Source organism: Nerophis lumbriciformis, linkage group LG07 (genome assembly GCF_033978685.3).
Source record: "Nerophis lumbriciformis linkage group LG07, RoL_Nlum_v2.1, whole genome shotgun sequence".
Taxonomy (NCBI): Eukaryota; Metazoa; Chordata; class Actinopteri; order Syngnathiformes; family Syngnathidae; genus Nerophis; species Nerophis lumbriciformis.
The window spans coordinates 54538733-54552107 of record NC_084554.2 but is presented as its reverse complement, the minus strand read 5'-3'; the positions used below and the strand labels follow the sequence as shown (position 1 = coordinate 54552107).

General features: G+C 39.6%; 1 protein-coding gene across 1 annotated transcript in view; it reads left to right on the top strand.

Annotated features, from left to right (window-relative positions):
• The first annotated feature begins 6871 nt into the window (after window positions 1–6871).
• LOC133609344 (partitioning defective 3 homolog) overlaps window positions 6872–13375 on the top strand; it is a 963929-nt gene continuing 957425 nt past the window's right edge. Inside the window, exon 1 of the mRNA XM_061964873.2 lies at window positions 6872–7101. Coding sequence (XP_061820857.1) covers window positions 6982–7101 — 120 coding nt within the window. The 5' untranslated portion in view covers window positions 6872–6981. The remainder of the gene's footprint in view (window positions 7102–13375) is intronic.

Genomic DNA, 13375 nt, shown 5'->3' with positions numbered 1-13375 from the left:
AGTGCCATCTCCGGGTTGGGGAGGAGACCCTGCCCCAAGTGGAGGAGTTCAAGTACCTAGGAGTCTTGTTCACGAGTGGGGGAAGAGTGGATCGTGAGATGGACAGGCGGATCGGTGCGGCATCTTCAGTAATGCGGACGCTGTATCGATTCGTTGTGGTGAAGAAGGAGCTGAGCCGGAAGGCAAAGCTCTCAATTTACCGGTCGATCTACGTTCCCATCCTCACCTATGGTCATGAGCTTTGGGTTATGACCGAAAGGACAAGATCACGGGTACAAGCGGCCGAAATGAGTTTCCTCCGCCGGGTGGCGGGTCTCTCCCTTAGAGATAGGGTGAGAAGCTCTGTCATCCGGGGGGAGCTCAAAGTAAAGCCGCTGCTCCTCCATATCGAGAGGAGCCAGATGAGGTGGTTCGGGCATCTGGTCAGGATGCCACCCGAACGCCACGTCCAACCGGTAGGAGGCCACGGGGAAGACCCAGGACACGTTGGGAAGACTATGTCTCCCGGCTTGCCTGGGAACGCCTCGGGATCCCCCGGGAAGAGCTGGACGAAGTGGCTGGGGAGAGGAAAGTCTGGGCTTCCCTGCTTAGGCTGCTGCCCCCGCGACCCGACCTCGGATAAGCGGAAGAAGATAGATGGATGGATCCTACCAAGTCAGTCCTACACTGTTCCAATGTACATTTCTCTGATGATACAATTGTTGATGACTGAAGTGATGATATCAACCAAACCTACCCCCCCCCCCCCCCCTCCATATCCCACACCCTGGATTGTAAATAATGTAAATAATTCAATGTATATACTCTGATGATTATCTTGTGTAATGACTGTATTATGATGAGAGTATATATCTGTATCATGAATCAATTTAAGTGGACCATGAGTTAAACAAGTTGAAAAACTTATTGGGGTGTCTGTGTTGGCCCTGTGATGAGGTAGCGACTTGTCCAGGGTGTACACCGCCTTCCGCCCGATTGTAGCTGAGATAGGCTCCAGCGCCCCCGCAACCCCGAAGGGGATAAGCCAGGGGTCGGCAACCCGCGGCTCCGGAGCCGCATGCGGCTCTTTGATCACTCTGATGCGGCTCAGCAGCATACTTGCTGAACCCCCCGATTTTCCCGTGAGACTTCCGGATTTCAGTTTCTCTCGCAGAAAACTCCCCCGGGATTAATATTCACCGACCCTTACAGCTATAATAAGGGCGTATCATGATGGTACAACATTTGGCGCCTTCTACAATTTATATTAACAGCATGCTAGCCCAACACTTGTTATACAATATACATTTTCTGCTTCCACACGTAGCGGACAGCAAGGCACAACAACAGCCACACAGGTTACACTGACGGTGACCATATAAAACAACTTTAACACTCTTACTAATAATGCGCCACACTTTGAACCAAAACCAAACAAGAATGACAAACACATTTTGGGAGAACATCTGCACCTTAACACAACATAAACACAACAGAACAAACACCCAGAATCCCATGCAGCCCTGACTCTTCCGGGATACATTATACACCCTTACTACCACCAAACCCCGCCCCCACCCCAACCCTGCTCCCTCACACATCACCCCCCCCCTCTGTGCGTCGGTTGAGGTGGGCGGGGTTTGGTAGCGGGGGTGTATAATGTATCCCGGAAGAGTAGGGCTGCATGGGATTCTGGGTATTTGTCCTGTTGTGTTTATGTTGTGTTAAGGTGCAGATGTTCTCCCGAAATGTGTTTGTCATTCTTGTTTGGTGTGGGTTCACAGTGTGGCGCATTATTAGTAAGAGTGTTAAAAAAAAATGTATACCGCCACCGTCAGTGTGACCTGTGTGGTTGTTGACCAAGTATGTGTTGCTGTCACCTACGTGAGCAAGCAAAAGCCATATATAACATGAGGCTGATCAGGCACACTGTTTATGGTGGGAGCTATGTGCTGTACCAACATGGTACGCATGACGCTGACAAGCGCCATTCATTTAAAACCTGCGTGCCGCACCAGCTTTCAAATCCCATATAAAGGTGTGGGCAGCGTGTCTGAGACCCCTGGATTATACATAGCACAAAGCAAAAACAAATCTTTGTATACAGTGTTATTTCATTTAAAATTTCATAATTTTTTTGCGGCTCCCATAGTTTTCTATAATTTGTGAAACTGGTCAAAATGGCTCTTTGACTGATAAAGGTTGCCGACCCCTGGGATCAGGCCCGGCCCTAACCAATCTGGCGCCCTAGGCAAGATTTTAGGTGGCGCCCCCCCACATCGGCAGTGAAGTGTATATACTCACAAGAAACCGAATAGCTTTGTCTTTGACCTTTTTTTTTTACTTACAACCAGAGGTGGGTAGTAATGCGCTACATTTACTTCGTTACATCTACTCAGTGGCCTAGTGGTTAGAGTGTCCGCCCTGAGATCGGTAGGTTGTGAGTTCAAACCCCGGCCGAGTCATACCAAAGACTATAAAAATGGGACCCATTGCCTCCCTGCTTGGCACTCAGTATCAAGGGTTGGAACTGGGGGTTAAATCACCAAAATGATTCCCGGGCGCGGCCACTGCTGCTGCCCACTGCTCCCCTCACCTCCCAGGGGGTGATCAAGGGTGATGGGTCAAATGCAGAGAATAATTTCGCCACACCTAGTGTGTGTGTGACTATCATTGGTACTTTAACTTTTAACTTTAACTTGAGTAACTTTTGGGATAAATTGTACTTCTAAGAGTAGTTTTAATGCAACATACTTTTACTTTTACTTAAGTATATTTATAGAGAAGGAACGCTACTTTTACTCCGCTACTTTTATCTACATTCAGCTCGCTACTCGCTACTAATTTTTATCGATTTGTTAATGCACGCTTTGTTTGTTTTGGTCTGTCAGACAGACCTTCAAAGTGTCTGCCTTACTGGTGACGTTTCACTTCGTTCCACCAATCAGATGCAGTCACTGGTGACGTTGGACCAATCAAACAGAGCCAGGTGGTCACATGACCTGACTTAAACAAGTTGAAAAACTTATTGGGGTGTTACCATTTAGTGGTCAATTGTACGGAATATGTACTGTACTATGCAATCTAATCATAAAAGTTCCAATCAATCAATCAAAAGTGTGAAGGAAAAAATATACCTTTTTTATTTCAACCGTACATCCCGTCAAAAGCCTCAAGACTGACCGCACATGAGGACGTTCCTGTCTTCACAATAAAAGTGCCGCTCCATCGCGCCTGCGCATTCAAAACAAGAGTCTCCGAAAGCCAGCGCAAACAAGCTAGCAAGCTACGGAGTTTGACGCCAATATATTTCTTGTAAAGTGTATAAAAACGAATATGGAAGCTGGACAAATAAGGTGCCAAAAACCAACCACTTTCATGTGGTATTAGACAGAAAGGAGGAACTTTTCTTCTCCTCCATTTGAAAACGTGGACGTTATCATCACTACTGTCTGATTACAATCAATGCAAGTCATCAGAATCAGGTAATACACCAACTTATATTCTAGTCTGCATGAAAGAAAGGAATCTATATGTTAAACATGCATGTATATTCATTAAAACATCTTTAACATGTAAACAAAAACAGCAAAATAAATACATATAAATTATATACTGTATATATCAATGTATATGTATGTATATATATATATATATGTGTGTGTGTGTATGTTACTCATCAGTTACTCAGTACTTGAGTAGTTTTTTCACAACATACTTTTTACTTTTACTCAAGTAAATATTTGGGTGACTACTCCTTACTTTTACTTGAGTAATAAATCTCTAAAGTAACAGTACTCTTACTTGAGTACAATTTCTGGCTACTCTACCCACCTCTGCTTACAACTATACCTAATATATAAAGGGGTGGAAAAGTGACTATTACCTGCAGGGCAAACATTAGCTAACCAGAAGGCAATAACAATGTAAACAAAAAACACCTGCTTAAAAGATCTAATACAAATGTCCCTGAGGAATGTAAGGTGGGAGTACTGTAATTACCTAACGTTACATTATTATTTTCCATAACAATTTAGCCTCCTCCACAATATTAACCCGACGTTAAAACAGAACTAGCTATTTATTGATTAGCAATTGCCGAATCATGTAACATTAGCTTAATGCTAAAAAGCCAGGTTACTATCACATTCTGTAACAGACAAATAATTTCATGTAGGCTAACGTTACCTACCTGCTACCTCAGTCTTTTCTCGTTTCTCCTCCTCTTCTTTTCTCTTTTTTCTTCCCTGGGCACCTGACAGTTTTGGCCGTTTTGACATCTTGTGTTGATTTTTTGATGTGGTGACGTCCAAAAAGAGTCATGATACGGGAAGGGAGGGGGCGCACCGTGCGGGGAGATGAGGGGGGGGCGTAATGTTGTAACAAATAATATTTCTATTAAATAGGCTTTACTTTGCATTTTAATTAACGTGGGATTATTTTTTGTATTTAGAAATAATAGTACCAACTTTTTTTCTTTCTTTTTTTTTGTCCAACATTTGTGGCACTGGCATGGCGCCCCCTGATGGACGGCGCCCTTAGCATTTGCCTATACGGCCTATGCCACGGGCCGGCCCTGCCCTGGATTATACATAGCACAAAGCAAAAACAAATCTTTGTATACAGTGTTATTAGGGCCCGCAATGGCCCATTGCAAAAGGACTCCCACAGGGAGTCCTTATGCAATGGGACATAAGGACCTATTGAATTTGTAAGGTTTTATTATTCTTTTTTCTTTATTCTTCCGCCGCCTCTTTGAGCACTAATTTGACCCACTTAACATGCTTCAAAACTCACCATATTTGACCCACCCATCAGGACCTGCGAAAATTGTCTTTTAATAAAAAAAACGAACCGCAAAAATCAAAATTGCGCTCTAGCGCCCCCTAGAAAAAAAAAAAACTAGACTGCCTGTAACTCCCACTAGGAAGGTTGGAAAGACATGAAACAAAATCCGCTATGTAGGTCTGAGTCCCTAACTTTCATAATGGTACATTCTCGGGCTAAAATCAACAGGAAGTTGGCAATTCCCCCTTCAAGACAAAAAAGTACTAAAAACAGTCACTTTTGCCTCTTTGAGCTGTAATTTGACCGCCTTAACACGCTTCAAAACTCACCGAACTGAACACACACATCAGGACTGGCAAAAATTGCGATCTAATAAAAAAACCTAACCCCAAATTCAAAAATTGCGCTCTACAGCAATTTTTGAATAAAACGGAGAAAAAACTGCTCCTCGGAAGAAAAAAAAATGACAAAACTGCCTGTAACTCCCACTGGGAAGGTCGGAGAGACATGAAACAAAATCCTCTCCGTAGGTCTCACTTAGACCTACATTTCATAAATTGCCAACCCCCAGCAAAAATCTACAAGAAGCTTGCTATTCCCCCTTCAACACAACATTTTTGTAAAAACCGGTCACCTTTCTTCAAACATTATCTCCTCTGAGCGCGTTTGTTGTTTCGGCTTCAAACTAACACAGATTGAACCCTTCTGATTAAAAGTGGGCGAAAGAGTTTTGATACCGGCTCCGGTTTTTATTTTATGACCCTTCAAAGAGCCGCTGCACTGATGCTGCTGTTTTTTCAAGAAGGCTGCTTAAAAGCAGGAAGCACCAGCGTGCCCACACAGTGCAGACAAGGTAGGTACACTAAACAAAAGTATTGGGACAATTCGGACTAAATGTAGCCAAAAGTATTGGGACACTGGCCAAAAGTATTGGGACACTGGCCAAAAGTATTGGGACACTTAGGACTACAACTGGACAAAAGTATTGGGACACTTAGGACTACAACTGGACAAAAGTATTGGGACACTTAGGACTACAACTGGACAAAAGTATTGGGACACTTAGGACTACCACTGGACAAAATTATTGGGACACCTACACTGGCCAAAAGTATTGGGACACTTAGAACTACAACTTGACAAAAGTATTGGGACACTTAGGACTACAACTGGACAAAAGTATTGGGACACTTAGGACTACAACTTGACAAAAGTATTGGGACACTTAGGACTACAACTGGACAAAAGTATTGGGACACTTAGGACTACAACTTGACAAAAGTATTGGGACACTTAGGACTACCACTGGACAAAATTATTGGGACACCTACACTGGCCAAAAGTATTGGGACACTTAGAACTACAACTTGACAAAAGTATTGGGACACTTAGGACTACAACTGGACAAAAGTATTGGGACACTTAGGACTACAACTGGACAAAAGTATTGGGACACTTAGGACTACAACTGGACAAAAGTATTGGGACACTTAGGACTACCACTGGACAAAATTATTGGGACACCTACACTGGCCAAAAGTATTGGGACACTTAGAACTACAACTTGACAAAAGTATTGGGACACTTAGGTCTAAAATTGGACAATAGTATTGGGACACTTAGGACTAGCACCTGCCAAATACGCGGGCCCGACCAATGCTGGCTTTAATTTCATTTAAAATTTCATAATTGTTTTGCGGCTCCCATAGTTTTCTATAATTTGTGAAACTGGTCAAAATGGCTCTTTGACTGATAAAGGTTGCCGACCCCTGGGATAAGCGATAAAATGGATGGATGAATGTACGGAATATGTACTGTACTGTGCAATATACTAATAAAAGTTTCAATCAATCAATCAAAAGTCCCTTCATTGGCAATGTTGGCAGGTGTGCGAAGGTGGCGGTCATTTATGAAAAAGGCGCCATTATGGTGAAGACGGCGTCATTAATGAAAAAGGCGCCATTATGGTGAAGACGACGTCTCGTACCTGCGAGGAAACATTCCTGCTGCCTGCCGCAACATGTGGACGCCCTCGCCGCGTCACGTCAGCTGGGAGCCCGCTGGGAAGTTTCTCTCAAGTGAGTCACCAGCAGGAGGACGACACCACCCAGTCTCTCTCGCTCTCTCTCTCTCTGGATATACAACACTTTCTGACGCCATGATGACTTAAATCTGCCTTTTTTTCCCCCCACTTTTTTTTTCAAACATTCGGCCATGAAAGTCACCGTCTGCTTCGGACGCACGAAGGTGGTGGTGCCGTGCGGGGATGGAGACATGACCGTGAGCAGCCTGGTGGCCCAAGCCGCCATGAGGTACAAAAGAGCCATCGCCAAGGTAAGAAGCGCCGCTCGTGTCACTTCTCGCTCCGGGGGGGGGAGGGCGGACTTCCTGCTTGAGCCAAGCCGCGATATGGCGCTTCTTTTCGGACGAAGAGAGCGCGGGACAGCGGCGGTGTGCGTGGAGGTTACTTCCCGGTTAAACGAGGAGATAACTTTGCACTTTGGAGACACTTTTGTTCACAATTGTGTCTTGTTTGAAACGAGACAAATGGCGGGAGTATTATTGATGTTTGTTATTAAGTTATTAAAAGACGTGCTTGGTGTTTGTGTGCAGGTGTGCTAATATCAAACTATTATTATCATGGATTATCATGGAATATCAAACTATTATTATCATGGATTACACTGTTATCATGGAATAAACTATTAATATCATAGATTACACTATTATCATGGAATAAACTATTAATATCATGGATGAAACTATTAATATCATTGATTACACTATTATCATGGAATAAACTTGTAATATCATAGATTACACTATTACCATGTAATACACTATTAATATCATGGATTACACTATTATCATGGAATAAACTATTGATATCATAGATTACACTATTATCATGGAATAAACTATCAATATCATGGATTAAACTATTAATATCATGGATTACACTATTATCATGGAATAAACTATTAATATCATTGATTACACTATTAATATCATGGATGAAACTATTAATATCATGGATGAAACTATTAATTGCATGGATTACACTATTAATATCATGAGTGAAACTATTAATATCATGGATTACACTATTATCATGGAATAAACTATCAATATCATGGATTAAACTATTAATATCATGGATGAAACTATTAATATCATTGATTACAATATTATCATGGAATAAACTATCAATATCATGGATTAAACTATTAATATCATGGATTACACTATTATCATGGAATAAACTATCAATATCATGGATTAAACTATTAATATCATGGATGAAACTATTAATATCATTGATTACAATATTATCATGGAATAAACTATTAATATCATAGATTACACTATTACCATGTAATACACTATTAATATCATGGATTACACTATTATCATGGAATAAACTATTGATATCATAGATTACACTATTATCATGGAATAAACTATCAATATCATGGATTACACTATTATCATGGAATAAACTATCAATATCATGGATTAAACTATTAATATCATGGATTACACTATTATCATGGAATAAACTATTAATATCATTGATTACACTATTATCATGTAATAAACTATTAATATCATGGATTAAACTATTAATATCATGGATGAAACTATTAATATCATGGATGAAACTATTAATTGCATGGATTACACTATTAATATCATGAGTGAAACTATTAATAGCATGGTTGAAACTATTAATATCATGGAATAAACTATTAATATCATAGATTACACTATTAATATCATGGATGAAACTATTATCATGGATTAAACTATTAATATCATGGATTACACTATTATCATGGAATAAACTATTAATATCATAGATTACACTATTATCATGGAATAAATTATTAATATCATGTAATAAACTATTAATATCATGGATTAAATTTAATATCATGGATTAAACTATTAATATCATGGATTACACTATTATCATGGAATAAACTATTAGTATCATAGATTGCACTATTATCATGTAATAAACTATTAATATCATGGAATAAACTATTAATATCATGGATTACACTATTACTATTATGGATTAAACTATTAATATCATGGATGAAACTATTAATATCATAGATTACACTATTATCATGTAATAAACTATTAATATCATGGATTAAACTATTAATATCATGGAATAAACTATTCATATCATGAATGAAACTATTAATAGCATAGATGAAACTATTAATATCATGGAATAAACTATTAATATCATAGATTACACTATTAATATCATGGATGAAACTATTCATATGATGGAATAAACTATTAATATCATAGATTACACTATTAATATCATGGATGAAACAATTATCATGGATTACATTATTAATAGCATGAATGAAACTATTATCATGGATGAAGCTATTAATATCATGGATGAAACTATTAATTGCACGGATTACACTATTAATATCATGAATTAAACTATTAATATCATGGATCCACTATTAATATCATGGACTACACTATTAATATCATGAATGAAACTATTAATATCATGGATGAAACTACTATTAGCATGGATGAAACTATTAATATCATGGATTACACTATTAATATCATGGATGAAACTATTATCATGGATGAAGCTATTAATAGCATGGATGAAACTATTAATTGCACAGATTACACTATTAATATCATGAATTAAACTATTAATATCATGGATTACACTATTAATATCATGGATTACACTATTAATATCATGAATGAAACTATTAATATCATGGATGAAACTACTATTAGCATGGATGAAACTATTAATATCATGGATTACACTATTAATATCATGAATGAAACTATTAATATCATAGATTCCACTATTAATATCATTGATGAAACTATTCATATCATGGATTACACTATTAATATCATGAATTAAACTATTAATTGCATGGATTACACTATTAATATCATGAATGAGACTATTAATAGCATGGATTACACTATTAATATCATGGATAAAACTATTAATTGCATGGATTACACTATTAATATCATGAATGAGACTATTAATAGCATGGATGAAACTATTAATATCATGGATTACACTATTAATATCATGGATAAAACTATTCATATCATGTGGATTACACTATTAATATCATGGATGAAACTATTGTTATCATGGATGAAACAATTAATAGCATGGATGAAACTATTAATTGCATGGATTACACTATTAATATCATGGATTGCACTATTAATATCATGAATGAAACTATTAATATCATGGATGAAACTATTATTAGCATGGATGAAACTATTAATATCATGAATTACACTATTAATATCATGGATTACACTATTAATATCATGGATTACACTATTAATATCATGGATGAAACTATTATTAGCATGGATGAAACTATTAATATCATGAATTACACTTAATATCATGGATTACACTATTAATATCATGGATTAAACTATTAATATCATGGATTACACTATTAATATCATGGATGAAACTATTAATATCATAGATTACACTATTAATATCATGGATTGCACTATTAATATGATGAATGAAACTATTAGCATCATGGATGAAACTATTATTATCATGGATTAAACTAGTAATATCATGGATTACACTATTAATATCATGGATTAAACTAGTAATATCATGGATTAAACTATTAATCCACATGTCTCAATAATACCATGCATTTCGACTTTATTATGCATAATATTAGGGGTTAGAGTTCAGGATTTTTGCTGAAAACTATATGTATCACTAAGTTTTTTTTTAAATATCGGTCAGTATCGATAATTATTGATATTTTTATGACCTATGGAAAATAAGGACCAGGAGAACAATACATTAAATGGAAACATTTTTATTTCAAATGTAAACTTCCTCCTAATTATAATCCATGTTGGCTATCACGGCAAAAAGGGGAACAATTTTGTTACCTGTACCAAAGTGTATTTCGATACTTTTAGGTACTTTTCTAAATAAAGGGGATCCCAAAAAATGGCATTATTGTTTTTATTTTAACAAAAAATAAAATTCGGGTACATGAAACATATGTAATTTAGTCCATTAAATAAAATAGTGAACATACTAGACAACTTGTCTTTTAGTAGTAAGTAAACAAACAGACTCCTAATTAGTGTGCTGACGTATGCAGTAACATATTGTGTCACTTATCATTCTGTTATTTTGTAAACATTATGAGGGACAAACTGTAAAAATGAATTATTAATCGTTCATTTACTGTTAATATCTGCTTATTTTCTGTTTTAACATGTTCTATCTACACTTCTGTCAAATTGTAATTATCACTTATTCTTCTCTTGTTTGATACTTTACATTAGTTTTGACGATACCACACATTTAGGTATCGATCCGATACCAAGTAGTTACAGGATCATACATTGGTCATATTCAAAGTCCTCATGTGTCCAGGGACGTATTTACTGACTTTATAAATATAATATGAATTTTAAAAAAAGGAAAACAATATTTCGGGACCGGTACTTTTTAGAGGCAGTATAGTACCGAATATTAGTATCACGGTACTATACTAATACGGGTAGACCGACAACCCTATTGTCGAAACAAGCATGGAAAACAACGTAAACACAATTCTAAAATCACAAACACTTAATTTGAAATAGAGGTGCAAAAATAAGGAATATGTAAGAAATGCTTAATAATGTGTAACAAAATAGTAGTAATCGGTAATTCTGATTTTTTTTTGCCCAAATGCGACCTGTGTCTGATTTTTTTCATGTCAATGTAAACCATCCATTTTCTACCGCTTATTCTCTTCGGTGTCGCGGGGGGGGCGCTGGAGCCTATCTCAGCTACAATTGGGCGGAAGGCGGTGTACACCCTGGACAAGTCGCCACCTCATCGCAGGGCCCAATGTAAACCAGAGCTGGGCAAATATTTTGACTCGGGAGCCACATTGAGAGAAAAGTGTGTCTGGGGGTCCAATGTGTATGTGTGTATGAATGATATATACACATTTAGCTGTACAAACCTGCTGTAAAGTATGTGTGATTGGCTCCCTTTTTTCCAGGAACACTAATACCAAAAGTCACAATTTCCCATAGAGTTCTAAAAATGTTATGACAGACCACCTCAAAAAAACAGAACGGAATTTTACAGTTTTTTTACTGAATGGGACACCCAAAATCCATCCATCCATCCATCTTCTTCCGCTTATCCGAGGTCGGGTCGCGGGGGCAGCAGCCTAAGCAGGGAAGCCCAGACTTCCCTCTCCCCAGCCACTTCGTCCAGCTCCTCCCGGGGGATCCCGAGGCGTTCCCAGGCCAGCCGGGAGAGATAGTCTTCCCAGCGTGTCCTGGGTCTTCCCCGTGGCCTCCTACGGGTCGGACGTGCCCGAAACACCTTCCTAGGGAGGCGTTCGGGTGGCATCCTGACCAGATGCCCAAACCACCTCATCTGGCTCCTCTCCATGTGGAGGAGCAGCGGCTTTACTTTGAGCTCCCCCCGAATGACAGAGCTTCTCACCCTATCTCTAAGGGAGAGCCCCGCCACTCGGCGGAGGAAACTCATTTCGGCCGCTTGTACCCGTGATCTTGTCCTTTCGGTCATGACCCAAAGCTCATGACCATAGGTGAGGATGGGAACGTAGATCGACCGGTAAATCGAGAGCTTTGCCTTCCGGCTCAGCTCCTTCTTCACCACAACGGATCGATACAGCGTCCGCATTACTGAAGACGCCGCACCGATCCGCCTGTCGATCTCACGATCCACTCTTCCCCACTCGTGAACAAGACTCCGAGGTACTTGAACTCCTCCACTTGGGGCAAGATCTCCTCCCCAACCCGGAGATGGCACTCCACCCTTTTCCGGGAGAGAACCATGGACTCGGACTTGGAGGTGCTGATTCCCATCGCAGTCGCTTCACACTCGGCTGCGAACCGATCCAGTGAGAGCTGAAGATCTTGGCCGGAGGAAGCCATCAGGACCACATCATCTGCAAATAGCAGAGACCTAATCCTGCAGCCACCAAACCAGATACCCTCAACGCCCTGACTGCGCCTAGAAATTCTGTCCATAAAGGTTATGAACAGAATCGGTGACAAAGGGCAGCCTTGGCGGAGTCCAACCCTCACTGGAAACGTGTCCGACTTACTGCCGGCAATGCGGACCAAGCTCTGACACTGATCATACAGGGAGCGAACTGCCACAATCAGACAGTCCGTTACCCCATACTCTCTGAGCACTCCCCACAGGACTTCCCGGGGTACATGGTCGAATGCCTTCTCCAAGTCCACAAAGCACATGTAGACTGGTTGGGCCAACTCCCATGCACCCTCAAGGACCCTGCCCAGAGTATAGAGCTGGTCCACAGTTCCACGACCAGGACGAAAACCACACTGTTCCTCCTGAATCCGAGGTTCGACTATCCGGCGTAGCCTCCTCTCCAGTACACCTGAATAGACCTTACCGGGAAGGCTGAGGAGTGTGATCCCACGATAGTTGGAACACACCCTCCGGTTCCCCTTCTTAAAGAGAGGAACCACCACCCCGTGTACATTTTGGACACCCAAAATGTACATGAAAATAAAGAAT